Source organism: Nyctereutes procyonoides, unplaced genomic scaffold (assembly GCF_905146905.1).
Source record: "Nyctereutes procyonoides isolate TBG_1078 unplaced genomic scaffold, NYPRO_anot_genome, whole genome shotgun sequence".
Taxonomy (NCBI): domain Eukaryota; kingdom Metazoa; phylum Chordata; class Mammalia; order Carnivora; family Canidae; genus Nyctereutes; species Nyctereutes procyonoides.
This window is the reverse complement of record NW_026575141.1, coordinates 15,283,652-15,300,560: the sequence shown is the minus strand read 5'-3', so window position 1 is coordinate 15,300,560 and position 16,909 is coordinate 15,283,652. Positions and strand designations below refer to the sequence as shown.

The window sequence follows — 16,909 nt, the reverse complement described above, 5'->3', positions numbered from 1 at the left end:
TACATGTTTCACATTTAATCTTTTATGTGTCAAACAATATAATGTAAAATGTAATTTAAAAATTCCACCAGAAAAATGGGTATTTCTATAACTTACTGGTGATAATCTACTTAATTAAATTACAAAAATAGGCAGAGACCGGTTTTTAAAAAGGTCTATTGTGTAATATGACTATCTGCCAATACCAGAGGATTACAGGCCATTCTTTATTATATCTGCTCCAGAGACAGAAATTTTCTCAAGTTACATAAACCACATTTATTTCAGCCAGTAGAAGGAACCTATTTTCAACCAAATGGAATTAACAGTGTGTTTGTCTTTTTTAAAAGATGCCAAACTATCTCATTTTCAAAAAATTGGAAAATATTTCTAATCACCCACCTAAATATCTCAGCAAAAATAATCAGTGTTAACATTTTAACGTCTATCTTTCTAGTCTTCCCCTCCACCTTATAAATATATACATTTCAAAAACAAAAATGGAATTATCCAAGACAAAGAGTTTTTGTCACCTTTTTTTTCTTAACATAAACATTGTCTCATGTCAAGAAATATACTTCCATAAATTCTGATCCAGAAGACTTCTGGATAACTAAACAATTCTCTTGTCCTAATAGCTTAATTCAGTAACAGTACTACAGTGGCAAACTTTATATATAATACATATAGATAAAATAAGAGACTTTATGGTAAAGATCATCTGCCTTAAGACAATTTGCTCTCTCAACTTCACACTGCGGGAGATCACAATCAGGTTAAAAGATATCTATCTATTTTCACAGGCACATGACCTAACTATTTTAAGACAAGGTAATAAATGGACAAGTTTTCCTCCAGTATCTGTCAAGTGAAAGAGACAGTTCTATTTTTGTACCTAGATCAAGTTCTCTGCTTACATGAGGCGAGGATATTAAAAATAAAACTCTAAGTAATCTAGTTAGTAGTAAGTCAGTCAAGGGTTTTATTTAACTTTTTCCTAGGTTTTGTTCAAGCCCGAAACACCTCAGGTTTAGGACAATTTGAAAACATTTCTAAATAAGAGAAATGATTAAAATTAATATGATGGTAAAGAGAATAAGTATGAACATTTATTAGCATTTGCTGCAAAAATTCCTAAAAACTAAACACTAGTTTTAAAACTGTACCAATTAGAGATAAATAATATAAAATAAACATTTTGTTTATTTTATATTGCCATGGTAACTCTAATTTTCATACACTGTCTTTCTTGTTTGAGTTCCATACTGACTGTGTTCCATACTGATGATCCAATGGGGAAGCCAAAATCTTAGGGGCCAAATTCCTCCATGCAAGCTGAGGAAGGAGGTTAAGAGGACACAGAGGGTTGACAGTCACAGAAATTGGAAAAGGAGGAAATTAAGTTAGTAGATATTAATTTAATTTAAAATTAAAGAAATTATTTTCATTTGAACAAAACAAATTTTAAAATATTATGCTTAAAGTCCTTAATACAGGGATAATTATCATTTAATATTTAATAATATTTTTATATTAATGTCTACAAAATCTAATCAGGATAAGTTTTGTTAACATCGGATCATTAATTTATTCCTCTACATAAGTGGGATTTGGATTAAAAGTTCTCATCGGATATGCAGTAAATGAACGAAAGAAGCTAACTGTAAACTACCACACTTCATTTTCTTCCTCATCACAAGGGGGTGGCTTATACTGAATGCATGTCCATATAGTGAAGAAATACACTCACAAGTACAATTGTGTTTTTTAGGATAAAAAATGGCCTATGTGCAGAATAAAATTAATCAAGAAACGTTCAATAACCCAAGTAATGCCTTATCATTTACTGAGTTAACTACATGATCAATAGCTAAAAATTACTTTACATAAAAAAGATTTTTAAAAATTTGTCTATTTATCAAAAGTTGGTAATTCTTTAACATACAGAGTAAAATGGACAAATAAATGTACAAGGATCAAAATAAGGATAAGTAAAGTTTACCACACTGAAACAACTATTTTAATTCCCTTTAAACCGAAAAAAATACATATTTTGTATACCTTTCACTGGTCAGAATATCAGGAAGCACATCTTCAGGTTTTCTGTCTAGCTCCTTTTCTTTAAAGGTCTCTTCTTCAATTTCCTCTTGGTTTTCATTTCCATTCTGCTTAAGTGTGTGTAAAGGTAGAGAGGACAAAACAGAAAGAAAGCCTGTCATCTCGGAAACAGCATGTCATTCTTCTATACTGTTGTGAGGTGAAATAGAAACCTCTGTGGGCAAAATAGATAATCTCTGAAATAATATTTAACTACATTTTATCAAGAGATTAGCATTATCAAAAAAGATAACGCAACCTAATGCACAGATGAAAAACACTTTAATGGGTTCAAGATGATGCATGCTCTATGTGACAAGTTTGTTAGGCTGCTCTCTGGTGAAACAATAGTTGCTGCTATAGCAATGTCCTATGCAAATTACCTTAAAGGGAATGTAAAGCATCTTGACTCCACCTACCTTGCAAATAAACAATCACAAATATGTTAAGCTCAACACATATTAAAAATACATTTCACACCAACAACACAAAGACAAACAGATCCTACTGCATTGTTGATCCATTGATCCTAGGTGGGCCAAAGTCCATACTACCTGTGTTTGCGTACTGCTGTTGCGCAGCTCACAACACAGCTTCTCTCTTCCATCTAGAGACAGCTGCTTTAGTGCTTCCAGCTCCTCTAAAAGCACCCTCTCTCTCTCTGAAACCAGGTTTTCATTATCTATTGAGGATCTCTAAATAAGAAAAAAGGTCATGAGAGAATATTGTTTGCGATAGTAGGAAAAAAGCAGAAATAATTAGCAGATTTCTTTTAACCTCCTGGGACCAAAAGGCCCTTTCTACTTAGGAGTTACATCCCATGATAGGAGGTTAAAAGCACATATTAAGCTCAATGCAAAATTTGAAACTTAAAAAAGGTAATTCAAAAATCTGTGAAGCTCAATTGATATTATTTTTATACGTCAATTTTGCATTGAAAATTCAGAAGTTTAAAATCACAAAATGCTATGAAGAAAAGCAATACCAATTTTTCCAAATGATATGTTTTATGTTCAACTCCCAATCTTCCTATTCCTTTTTTGAAGGAACATATTTCAAGATTTTTTTTATTTTTTAATCTCTTGTTTAAGTTTTCAAAATAAATTGAATAAGTTTGTTTTTATAGGAACTTTTATACAAGTATTTCTTGCTTTTCCGTAATGATTTTGTGAGTATACTATATATAGCAATTGATAAGAATCCAGCTCCCAAATACCAAGGAGTAAGGAAAGGGGTAAGAATGTTATATAAATCTGCATTTCTCAAATCAAGAAGAGATGTTTCCCTGGAGGAAGTTCCAGAAACATACTACTTCAGATTTCCATTCATGATTAAAAAGACAGATTAAAGATAGATAAAGGTATACCCTGGAGATGCTAATTGGCAGACTCACAAAACTGTAAATGAATATGGGAAAAATGACTATCAATTGCACCTCAGCATAAAGAATTTCCAAAATTGCCAAAGTGCTTTCGTCATGTATGGTCAATGGAATGATTAAAAACAAACATACAAACAACCTTGTAGCAACTTTTCCAACGCCTGAAAAGGCAGATAAATAAAATGGCACAAAGGCAATGCACTCCAAGGTTGAGTCAGGTGTTCCTAACAAGATCTATCACTGTTGTGCTGATGGAGTCCATTCCTGATGTTAAATATTTGTAATTATTTAGACCTTAGCAATAATTTTGACTTTTAAAAAAAGGCTATATAAAGAATATTGTTATGTTAATTGGGGAGAAAAGGGACACTAAGTCACATACCTGGGCTAACTGTCTATTCAGTCTCTTAATTTCTTCTTGTAGCTGTTCCTGGTCTTCTCGCTGTCTCTCCATCTGGCGCATGTGTGCTTGCCTTAACAGTTCTGTTGCCTGCTGATGTTCTTGGTATTGTCGTACAAGTTCTTGCCTCATATCTTCCAACTGTTCTTCATTTAACATTAGTTGTCTAGAAGCATCCATACTTGATACCAAAATCTCATCATGGATCTATAACAGTAAAAGAAAAAAAAAAGCAATCATAAGACACTTTGTGGGAAACTGTAAGCATCAACATTATAAGTAAATATAAAAGCAATCTAATATCACAAAGTACCTGATTTTTTTATCCCCATTACTAAACTAAAACATAAATTTTAGAAAAAGATATTTGTCTTAATTATAATTCCAATTTGATGTGAGGTTAGTTTATTATCATTACACGTTATTCTCTAAAAGCAAAATAGTTGTTTAGCAGTTAGTTTAGATGCAATCTGATTCTATGGGATAAAAGAAGAACAAAGACTAAACATCCTCAGGATGCCTTCTGCTCTTAGTGAAGTTATAACTTCATTATCCCTCGATATTTTACGATGGGGAGATAAAATAAATGGAATGTTTATAACTTAAAATTAAATTTATAAAAACATGAAAAGTTTTACCTATTTATATTATGCAGTGGTCATCACAGTACTACAGAGAACTGCTTGATAAGAAACAATTTTCAATAATTTCTACTTGGAAGCAAAAGCTTTATATTCCACTTTCTCATAGTCATAAGAAATCAACTCCTTAATGAAGTTCTACAAGTGCTTCAATTCCCAAAGAGCTATTACTTAAATGAACAGCTGCTGGTAAATTAAAGGTTTTCAAATACCCAAGTTTTACACTTCATGCAGAAGTTGACAATTGTATTTGAATATGCCTCTTAAAACATAACCCATCCTGAACATTAATAAAAAATTTGAATTTAGAGAACTTTAAAACATAGGATTTACTTTCTGTTAAATGCACAGTTGTAGTATAGACACAGAATAGATCCTCCATTAATGAGTAAGTAGAGAATTAATATATACAGAATACTTTAGATTATCTTCTTAAACAGGTACTATTTCCTTATGATGTTGTTATCACATTAAATGAAGCAAATCTTTTATTCATATATACTGCTAAACTAAAGATAATTAATCTTAAATTGGCTGAAACAAAATTAATGGAGGTATAACTTACAATGAGATTTTGCCATGCACAATATGTACAAAATCAACAATACTTTGAACGAGACTTGCTTTATTTAATAATAATATTGAATCATTTATTCATATAGAAATAATAAAACATTCATAAAGTAAATTCACAAGTCAAGACTAGATTAGATACCTTCCTTCCCCATAAGGAGCATTAATTACTGGTAATATATTTCTAGTGAAGGAAGTCACATTTTTTTACACAAGGAAGCATACTTACAGGTTCTCTGACTATAAATGTTTTATCTTTGGAGAACATTTCTTCTGAAATAGTCAGTTCACGGTCCTTTGATTCTAATATATCATCAAGATTATCACTGTTTGATAACAGAACTTCTGTTCCATCTTCTCCTAACTCTTTACTAAGTGGTTTAAACTCTTCTTTAAATTTCATCTCCATCGCTTCAAAAGTTTGACCCTGTGATAATTTCACTTCATTTAAATGTTCTTGCTGACAGAAAGCATGTGCTTGTTTTGACAATGTAGTATTCTCTTTTTCCCCAGATATTCTAGATAGTTCAGTTTGTTGAGCAAATGCTATACTCATTGACACAATGACCTAAAGAAATCAAATAAACAAAAAGGATTAGATTTATAAATACTAGCAGGAATTTAAAAAGCAAATTAACCATCTAAATGGTTTTCAACTAGAAATCCTACAGATAGTGACAGATATCTCTATTTTACATGCCTTTAATATTTTCTAACTAGTGGTCAAGATGTCAAGACTAGCTTTTACTTTAATTTTCTGTCTTGAACCTCATCTGCTTGTCTCTTTGTCTCTAAATAATAAGAATGCAACACAGAAAAGAAGATTAAAAATATGAAAGAGAAGCAAAGAGATATGAAGGATAGAATGAGAATGCTCAACCAACATCTAATCATTGTTCCAGGAGGACATATTAGAGAATAATGGAAAGGGACTATTTCGTGAGTAATAGTTGAGAATACATAAGGCATCACTGCTAAGAGTCAAGAAGACCAGTGAATCTTGGAAGGACAAATAAAGAGAAAAACCCAAAAAGTTCTTAAAAGTTTCCAGAATAAAAAGATGTATTACCTATGAGGGAACAACAATTAAAATGACAAGAACTTTCCCTGAAGAAATAAGTCAGAAAACAATGAAATGTTATCTTTAAAGTTCTGACATAAAAATAACTATCAATCCAGATTTGAATGGTCCACAAAACCATCTTTCAGGAATAAAAGCAAAATAAACACATGAAATAAAAACAGAGTTTTACTTCTAGTATCTCCTAAGTAAAAGAATTTCTAAAGGATATCCCTCAAAAGGCAGAAAATGATTCTAGAAGGAAGGTCTAAGATTCAAAAAGGATTAGAGCAGTAAACTTTATTTTTGTAAGCATGTAGATAAACATTGATGGGTATAAAGCAATAATTCTATCTAAACTGTGGAATATGGGCAGCCCCGGTGGCGCAGCGGTTTAGTGCTGCCTGCAGCCCAGGGCGTGATCCTGGAGACCCCGGATCAAGTCCCACGTCAGGCTCTTTGTATGATGCCTGCTTCTCCCTCTGCCTGTGTCTCTGCCTCTCTTTCTCTGTGTCTATCATGAATAAATAAATAAAATCTTAAAAAAATAAAAAATAAAAAAAATAAACTGTGGAATAAAAAAACATAAGACAGAGACTTGTGGGCAGCCCCGGTGGCTCAGAGGTTTAGCCAGCCTTCAGCCCAGGGCGTGGTCCTAGAGACCTGGGATCAAGTCCCACATGGGGCTCCCTGCATGGAGCCTGCTTCTCCCTCTGCCTGTATCTCTGCCTCTCTCTCTCGCTCTCTCTCTCTGTCTCTCATGAATAAATAAATAAAATCTTAAAAAAAAGAGAGAGAGAGAGACTTGTAATTCCAGTTGGCATAAATTAAACCCACTGCGGCCTCTCTCCCACAACTGAAAATTGAACAAAATACAAAAGCAAGTACCAGAGAACTCTGCAAAGTAAACAAAAGCAAGCAAACTGCTGAGGACATCAAAACTTGAAGAAATCTGTATGAAGAAGGTGAAACAGAACTTGTAGCCTGTCCCTAACTGAGTTGTCTGTTAAAAAAAAAAAAAAAAAAAAAGAATTCACATTTTCGAGAATATTTTAAGACCCAGGGTTCACACAATATTCAAAATGTTCAATATACAATTCAAAATTAGATGACATACAATATGTCATGTGTCAAATTTGTTGCTAGCAGATTTGCTTTAAAAGTAATGCTAAAGGCAGTTTTTCAGGCTGAAGGGAAATAATACCAGAGGAAAACTTTGAACAACAGCAGAATGAATACTCATTCTTTTCAAGTATGCATGGAGCATTCAACCAGAACAATAAATTCAAGTAAACTTAATCACACAAGGTATCTGACCACAAATAAATTAAAAATTATACATTAACAGGAAGATACCTAAAACCCCTAAAATGTGGAAATTTTTTTTTCTTTTTTAAAATGTGGAAATTTAACAACACATTTCTAAGTAACTCACAAAACAAAGAGAATGTCACAAAAGAAATCAAGTATTTGGACTGAATGAAAATGTGTAGAATAGAGTTTAAAGGTGTGCTTAAAGGGAAACTTACAGCAGTAAAATGCATGTATTAGGAAGGAAGAAAGGTCTTTTAGGAAAACAGAAAAAGAAAGCAAATTAAACACAACGCAAGCAGAAATAAGTAAAAAATAAAGAAAAGCAATCAATTCATTAAAAATAAAACAAAAGCAATTTTTAAAAAATCCAAAAGCTGGATCCTTGAAAAAAGCAATAATACAATTTACAATTGATAAACTTCTAGCCAGAATAAGAAAGAAAAAAGTGAGATAGAAGAGATAACACACAGATCCCACAGACATTAAGTAATACAGGAATAGTATAAATAACTTCATCAACATAAATTCAAAAGTTTAGATGAAATAGACCAATTAATTCCTTGAGTGACACACTAACAAAGCTTACTCTAAAAGAAATAGGTTACCTGAACAAAACAAAATCTATTAAGGAAATTGGATTCATAGTTTAATAAAACCTGACAAGGAAAAGTCCAGGCCCTGTTGGTTTTACTAGCAAAATCTACAAAATATTTAAGAATAAAATAATACTGTGGTGCCTGGGTGACTCAGTTGGTTAAGTGTCTGACTCTTGATTTCAGCTCAGGTTATGATCTCAGGGTTAGAAGATCAAGCCCCATGTCGTGCTCTGCATTTGGCGCAGTCTGCTTTGTCCCTCTCCCTCTGCCCCTCCCCGCCTAAAGAAAATAAAGCCAATTCTACATAAATTCTTTCAGAAAACAGAAGAAGAAATATATTCCAACACTTTACAAGGCCAGCATTATCCTGATATAATAACCAAAGACATTACACGAAAACAAAACTCTGGATGATGTTCCTCATGAAAACAGACATAAATAAATATCCTTGACAGAATATTAGCAAACAGAATCCAACAATGTAAAAAGAAAGAGTATCTCCAGAGGAACACAAACAAACTCGGGGGTGATGGAAATGTTGTTTCATAACTAAACATCTGTTAAAACCCACCAAATTTTGCACTTAAAACTGAAATTTCATTTTATGTAAATTATACTCAGTAAAGATAATTACAAACAACAAAAATCTGACCATATGTTAAGGTCATAAAGGAAGCTTTTAAAATTATGAAAAATTTGTATCATGAAGATCACTTTCTTTGGACTAGAAATAGACTAGACTACAAATAATTAAAAGAACTGTATCATCTGAAAACGAAAAAGCTCAACTAAAGACTCAACTACCTTGTTATTCTCTCCTTTCCACTTCACTATCCTATCTAAATCTCACCTGTGATTACAGGTGACTCTCTGTATTCTGTCCTGTGTAAACTGAGCTTAGCTCAGGAGAAAAAAAATCCAACCAAGCTGAAGGGTCTTATTTTAAATTTGTAACTACTGCCCTTATATGACCCTTCAGGATACTAGGCAAATCTACTCAATTTCCCTTGTTTTTAACAATTTTTATTCCTCTTCCTAGACAGCCCTCTCTCCTTAAAGCTTCAAAGTCTTCTCTTCCTTTGTCACTCTCAGGTGCTGACCTTACTTCTTATTAAGTGAGAAAACAGAAGCCATCAGAAGAGAATTTCCAAAAGCTCCAACTACTGAATCTGAAAACATTCTGAATCATGAACCAAATATTCTCTGCCTTCCTTCTTGTTATTATGGATTAAAAACTGCCATGCTCCTATCTAATGGCAACCCTCTAGGGATTGCATCTCCTCTCCTTTACTCAAGGACACTGCTCCAACAATTGTTTCTCTCCTGAATTAGCTGTTTTTTTTCCTTTTTCTCCTTAATCTCTATTAACAAAGAAACATGTGATACCTTTCTTCTTAAACAGAAACAAAATAGTAACAATCAAAATCTACTGCATGACACCCTCTACCACCCTTGAACTACCACTGCATTTCTCTGCTCCTCTTTCAAGTAAAAACTCTAAATAATTCATCTCTTCATTCTTCCCTTTCATGCTCTCAAATACAATCTAATCAGTTGGTCTGCATCACCCCATCAAATGTGTTGTTGTGAAATTTATCAATGATTTCAAATTGTAAAATCCAATAATTAATTTGCAGTTCTAATCATTCTTGACATATCAGAAACCTCTGACAAAGCTTAACACACACATTGTCTTTTTGATACACTTTAAAAAAATTACTTGGCTACTGTGATGCACTCTTTTGCTTTTCCCATTACTCTAGGATCAAGCTGGGCCATCAAACGTGGTCTCTTGGACAGCGGTACCCTGGATGTCTTTGAAATGGTTTTCAATGACCTATACACTTTGGTGCTCTGCTATCTGCTTAGATGACAGATGCCTTACAGAACATATTTAAATCATCACCATTACTCCAGTAATATGACTACTTTACAAATTTCATAAGTCTTTATCATCTGCTATGTGATTTATGTAGATTAGTTCATGGAATCCTTATAAAAATTACTTATTCCTATTTTTTCCTCTTTTCACACAAAGGAAATGAACTCAGTATGCCAGGAGAGCAAGAATTTAAAGCATGGTGTATCCTATACCAAACCTCATGCTCTTAACTGCTATGATGCCCTGCTATCACATTTCACTTGAGAAATTTTTAAGAGCTAAGTGCAAGAGAAAATCTTCATTTCTCTAAAGAACTAGATAATGAGACCTATATAAGCAATGGTGCCTCACTTTTTACTCCTATCTCCAGGAACCAAACTTTTTTTTTTTAAAGATTTTTATTTATTTATTCATGAGAGACAGAGAGAGAGAGAGAGAAAGAGAGAGAGAGAGAGAGAGAGAGAGAGAGAGAGAGAGAGAGGCAGAGATACAGGCAGAGGGAGAAGCAGGCTCCATGCAGGAAAGGCCGATGTGGGACTTGATCCCGGGTCTACAGGATCAGGCCCCGGGCTGAAGGCAGCGCTAAACTGCTGAGCTACCCCGGCTGTCCCAAACCAAACATTTAGTAAAGATACAGAAGTGATTAAGTCCTGTAGCCCATATATTTTCTTGGGTGTTGACTTCTCCTAATTTATGTTAACCTAATTCCTTGCATATTTCCTCTTTACCTTATCATCCTCCTTTTTAAAAATGCATATATCCACTGGGAATGTCATATTGAACAGTTAAAATATAATAAAAAAGCAGAGAAAATCAGAATTCAACTGTTCCAATATAAGAACACAATCAGGTATATGCATTTTATTTTTTAAAGATTTATGTATTTAAGAGAGAAAAAGTCAAGAGTTTTTTATTTTTTTATTATTTTTTTAATTTTTATTTATTTATGATAGTCACACACAGAGAGAGAGAGAGAGAGAGAGAGAGAGAGAGAGAGGGAGAGAGAGAGACACAGGCAGAGGGAGAAGCAGGCTCCATGCACCCAGAGCCCGACGTGGGATTCGATCCCGGGTCTCCAGGATCGCGCCCTGGGCCAAAGGCAGGCACTAAACCGCTGCGCCACCCAGGGATCCCAAAGTCAAGAGTTTAAATAGCTCTAGGCATAGAAGCTAAAAGTATCTACAGTGATTAACATCACAGTAACTTCTCTGGGAGGAGATAGGCAAAGAAAATATATTAAAAACTAACCAACCACCTTCTATCTCATTTCCAACCATATTCCCCTCCTTTAAAGGAAGGCCAAACTCTACAAGGTACCACTCACTAGGTAACAAATTTGTAAAGACTTGTTATAGCACTCTGAAAAGTTCCTATTACTATTTCATATCAAGAAAAAAAATGTTTTTCTTAAAGAAAAATTCACAGAACAATTCCACTGAAGGGAACGGCGGTTGATATCAGTAACTGACAATTTAAAGATAAGCTATGTATAAAACTTAAAAAAATAAGTGCAGGGGTGCCTGGGTGATTCCGTCAGTGGAGCACTTGACTCTTGATCTTGGTGTCATGAGTTTGAGCCCCATGTTGGGTACAGAGACTACTTAGTTTAAAAAAAAAAAAAAGCGCAATACTGTCAATAAAATCTGTTTTTTGAAGGCTCAAAGGGAATATAAACCACAATAATTTGACAAACTATAAACTTACCTTAGCTACTTCTTCTTCTAATCGTTCTTGGTACTGTTTTTCCAGCAACTTAACCACGTTTGTTTCCTCTTTCACTCCAAAGTCATTAGAAAACTAAATTAAAAAGCAAAATATAACATACTTGTTTATACTATTTATACATCATTTATTTTTAAACTTCTACTCTCAGATATCCTCAAAAGATCAATATTTCTTAGAAAACTTCTGGAAAGTTTTAATAAGTAAGTTCTGGTTCTGCTTTTAATTAAAAACAATAATTCTGGTGAATAATTCTAGTGTGTAATTCTACTAAAGTACTCATAAGAAATGTACTTACTACTCTGAACCTAAAGATACTGAGAAATATATTTACATATTTATAATCACTAATACAGTTCTATGGTGCAATTAAGATAATTATATTTAAGAAGTATCTAATTTTAAGAATGTCAACAGTGACTATCTTTGCTTATGAAATTATAAGCAAATTTTATCTTCCTCTTGATATTAATAGTACCCAATTTTCTACAGATACAAATTACCTTTATAACTAGAAAAAAACCCCATAGAGTTTAAAAAATGTAAACATTCTCAGCATCAAAGCATTTCACTATCAATTATCTGAATATGCCATATAGAAGAATCAAGATGTGTAGCCAACATCTCTCCTCTGTATCTAAAATAAGAGAAAGCAATGATTTTTGTTTTCTATAGTAGTTAAATATTCGGAGTTAAGAACTAAAAATCTACTGAATGAAGATCAGGGTATTGCAGTTTTAAGTTTCAGAAAAGTGGCTATCAATTAGGAATATATGTAATTTTGAGGATAGGCAGAATGTGGTTTAGCTAGCTGGCCTACTGACAGGCTTTTATACATCATATAGCCTGTGCTGAAGGAATGCTCCTCTATTGTCCCACCATAGCATCTTGAATGATGAGGATTCCTAAACACTATTCTAGAGGTGGTCTAGCTCAACTGCCCATAGTTGGAAGAAAAATTGTTGGCAAAGGCAATGAAACTAATTTGTTACACAGTTCATGTTATACAAAACAAGACAAATTTTAAACTAGAATATACTTAAGGGGAAAGAAAACTTCTCAATTTTAACTTTGTGATTTCTATGCTATGAAAACACATTAAATTTCTTTATATATTCTCAGTTTTTTATACAAGGTATTATCTTCTTATGTTTACCTCTTAGCAACTATTAATTAGGTAATTATTACAAATGTAAAAATAACAGTTAAGAAAAATAAAATCAGTGCACACAACAGTTTAAAGATATAATACCTCTATTGTACCATCAATGTTCTGGTTTACACAACTTCCAGGATATATTGTTTTCCGGACATCAGATTCAGTAATTACCACTGAGTCAATGGAGAAACTAAACATAAATAAAACAGAGTAAAGGAATTAGAGGTGTGAGTTTTACTGTTGGTCCACATTTACAGTATGCATACAATGTGTATTAGGGCAGGGGCAACAAAGATGATAGTCAACAGTTACAGGTATTGTGACTTAAATCATATTTTTGACTAACTTTTCCATTTAAAACTAAAGTAACAATTGAATTGAATGAGAGAATATTTCAACAAATCACCATTGAATTTTATACCATTTTAATTTTTTAAAGATTTTATTTATTTATTTTTAATTAATTAATTAATTATGATAGACATAGAGAGAGAGGCAGAGACACAGGCAGAGGGAGGAGCAGGCTCCATGCCGGGAGCCCACGCGGGGCTCGATCCCGGGACTCCAGGACCGTGCCCTGGGCCAAAGGCAGGCACTAAACTGCTGAGCCACCCAGGGATCCCCAGATTTTATTTATTTATTCATGAGAGACACACAGAGAGAGAGGGAGAGACACAGGCAGAGGGAGAAGCAGGCTCCATGCAGGGAGCCCGACATGGGACTTGATCCCAGGGCTCCAGGATCACACCCCAGGCTGAAGGTGGCACTAAACCACTGGGCCACCGGGGCTGCCCTATACCATTTTATAAAGTGTATTACAAATATATGACATGCAGCTATTTACAGGTATAAACATTTTTTAAAAACTGACTAAAAATTTGTAAAAATCTCATTTTTATTACAAAATTATTTATACACACGGAAAAAATGTGGATGAACACATGTCAAAAGTAACAATGACTACCTCTAGTGGAACTGGGGAGCAGGGCAGGAAAAGGAAGATTTTTTTTTTTTAAAGATTTTACAAATTTATTCATGAAAGATAGAGAGAGAGAGAGAGAGAGGCAGAGACACAAGGCAGAGGGAGAAGCAGGCTCTATGCAGGGACCCCCATGTAGGACTCGATCCCAGGTCCCCAGGATCACGCCTTGAGCCAAAGGCAGGCACTAAAACCGCTGAGCCACCCAGGGATCCCCAGATTCTTAATTTATACAGTCATCTCCCCAAATTTTTTTTGTTTTTAACCTACTCATATATCTTCTGGTAGTCATATCTTTACTCTGTATTGTTTTACAAGCATTATTTTGTTAAAAAAACACTTTTTTTCTTATAATGCTTAAGTCATAAAAATAGGGTAAGATTAATATTTAGCAACCATGGGAAAAATATTCAAGTGGCAAATTATAAATTTTTTTGGCTAATACAATTTTTCACTATTTTCATGTGTACTCATGCTGCCTTCTTTTACTCTACACCTCCCCCTTGCCCACCTCCTCCTTTATCTCCTGTTCTCGTCTTTCATTCTGTCCCAAATTTGCCAGATAAAAGTTATCAACTTATTTCATAACTTACATAACTAACCCCCTACTGACAGGTATTTGGTTGTTTCCAAATGTTCACTATTACAAATAATGGGATAGTCTAAACCCTCAAAAATCTACCTGGCACACATCTGTGGACTTTCTGTATGATAAATCTTATAACTGTTGGGTTTAATATTTAAAAATTTAACATAATACCATATTCCAAAAAGTTACATTAATTTTACTCCCATAATAGTATCATTTAAGTATTTATTCAAAATTTCAGCAACACAGTTTTAAGAGTTTTAAAACTTTGTTAGAACATGTCTGTTTTGGGACACCTGGATGGCTCAGTGGTTGAGTGTCTGTCTTTGGTTCCGGTCGTGGTCCTGGGGTTCTGGGATCGGGTTTCACATCGGGCTCCCTGTGAGGAGGCTGCTTTCCCCTCTGCCTGTGTCTATGCCTCCCTCTGTGTCTCTCAGGAATAAAAATAAATAAAATCTTAAAAAAAAAGAACATGTATGTTTTTATTTTTGAGATTACATATCCTTCAACTTCTATTGGCCATGTAAGTTTCTTCTGCTGTTTACTGCCTATTCATGTTCTATGTTCACATTGAATAATTGTAGAAACATATCTCCCTTTTGTTTCTTTTCTGCCCTTTCCTGGTTCTTCTGTCTCACACTTCTGTCTGTTTCCTCATTGCTTCTTGCATATACTTATCTGATCCTTGGTTCCATGTTTTGATTCTTTTTTTCATAGCTTAGAAAACCCTCCTGATTATTTATCCAGCTATTAACACCCAAACTCTAATAAAAAATGGTATAGTCCCCAATGACTCCACTCTATAGTTTTACAGCATTTGAAAGGGTTTATCCCAAATTCAAAAAATAGTCTGGCTAAAACCAAACTCACTGTTCCCCTCTTATAATTAAGGTCCTACTCTCCACTGGCCTTACTTCTCTATTTATATTAACATACCATCATTCTCCATATACTTTAGCTTGAAAACAGGGTCATCTTTGTTTTTCCCCTTCACTTTGCCTCTCAACATTCCTTTTATCTCAGTATCTGATATTCACCCCTTCATTTCCATTTCCCCTGGAACCACTCCAGTAGGAAATTATTACAAAAATGTGCAGTGAAAGATGCCACATAGACGTTTAAATTCCAGCACTTTGGTTGTATTGCCATGTTACAATCCTTAACCACTACTACTTAAAAATTATTATTTTGTGAGTAAGTACTATTTCAATGATTAGACTGAAGTCCCTTGAGGGAAGCCATTTTTTATATATGTATCACAAGAAATAACTCTGATTCATCACCATTGCTATTAGTAGGAGTGAACATGGTGGTCAACACATCTCTTTTTGTAGGGTGAGAGAAAACTAATGCTCTTCATTGAAAGGTACTTCATTGAAAGTGTCAACACACTTCCACTGAGTATTACAGAAACTCAGAGAGGGTGGTGAGCTGACAAAAGCTCAAATCCAGTAACAGCAAAGTAAGTCTCCATTTCTAGGAAACTCCCTCCCTTTTCTTCATTCTTTAGAGAGAAAGCATAACTAAGTAAAGGAAGGCTACTTGAAATACTGTAGCTGATTATTAGAGACTTCTTGCTATCTATTTTCTTTCAAATCAGAAAACCCAAAGTAGTAGTTTCCAAATGCCAATCCATAAAATGTCTGCGTCAGAATTATCTGGTTACGAGTACAAATGTCCAGGGCTCATCTCAAAGCTACTGAGTCTGACTCTCCAAATATATAATCCAGTAATCTAATTTTAAGTATTCAAAAATCTCTGGTGTTTCTGATGCATGGCCAAGTTTAAGAGTCACTGACTTCAAATAAAATGAAAGCTATGTAAGGCTGTGCCAAGGCTGAGTAATTCCAAAGCCTACATACAAACCCTGAATAAAACAAGGGGAAACAGACTGTTTCCAAAGAAGAGTGGACATTTAGAGTTTTGCAATAAATAAAAAAATTTTGTCTTAAGGTTCCATTAATAAGTGCCTATGAAGATATCAGTCATAGAACAGCAGAGCCAGCCAAAGCTAAATTAAATCTCTGAGCATTTTATAGAGGTAGTTTAAATATTAAAGCATATTTCCCAACTAAATCATGAGGTGTTCTCTCATTCATTTAATAAATATTTATTGAACACCTACTACATAGAGGGAATTATTACAAGGTTTGGGATACATCAATGATTCAACTGGACAAAAACTCTCCAACCTTACAAAGCCTGAAGTTTTTTTATAAAAGGCAGACAACAAACAGGGTATATGTATGTATGTGTGTGTGTGTATATATATATATATATATATACACACACACACACACACGGAATATCCCATATATATATAGACTTGGTTTTTATTTTGTACATATATATACAATATATAATAATATATATAGTTTGTATGTATATATAGATATGTTTATTTTGTATATATACAGCTTTATAGATATAAATCAGATAATATTAATACAGAAAAAAATGGAAATTAGTGTACAGAGTTCTAAAGACACTTTTAATTTAAAAAGGGTCATCAGGATAGGCCTCAGGACAACATGATA

The 16,909-nt window shown here is 33.7% G+C and overlaps 1 protein-coding gene across 11 annotated transcripts in view; it reads right to left on the bottom strand.

Annotated features, from left to right (window-relative positions):
- AKAP9 (A-kinase anchoring protein 9) overlaps positions 1 to 16,909 on the bottom strand; it is a 195,387-nt gene that overhangs the window by 71,387 nt on the left and 107,091 nt on the right. For 9 of the 11 annotated variants that reach the window (XM_055307480.1, XM_055307482.1, XM_055307481.1 and 6 more), the window contains 6 exons: positions 12,898 to 12,994; positions 11,628 to 11,720; positions 5,301 to 5,639; positions 3,840 to 4,064; positions 2,631 to 2,771; positions 2,041 to 2,144 (listed from right to left, as the gene is read on the bottom strand). In XM_055307480.1, the coding sequence (XP_055163455.1) occupies positions 2,041 to 2,144; positions 2,631 to 2,771; positions 3,840 to 4,064; positions 5,301 to 5,639; positions 11,628 to 11,720; positions 12,898 to 12,994 (999 nt within the window). Of the gene's footprint in view, positions 1 to 2,040; positions 2,148 to 2,630; positions 2,772 to 3,839; positions 4,065 to 5,300; positions 5,640 to 11,627; positions 11,721 to 12,897; positions 12,995 to 16,909 lie in introns of all 11 variants that reach the window. The other 2 variants (XM_055307486.1, XM_055307487.1) reach the window with 2 other exon arrangements.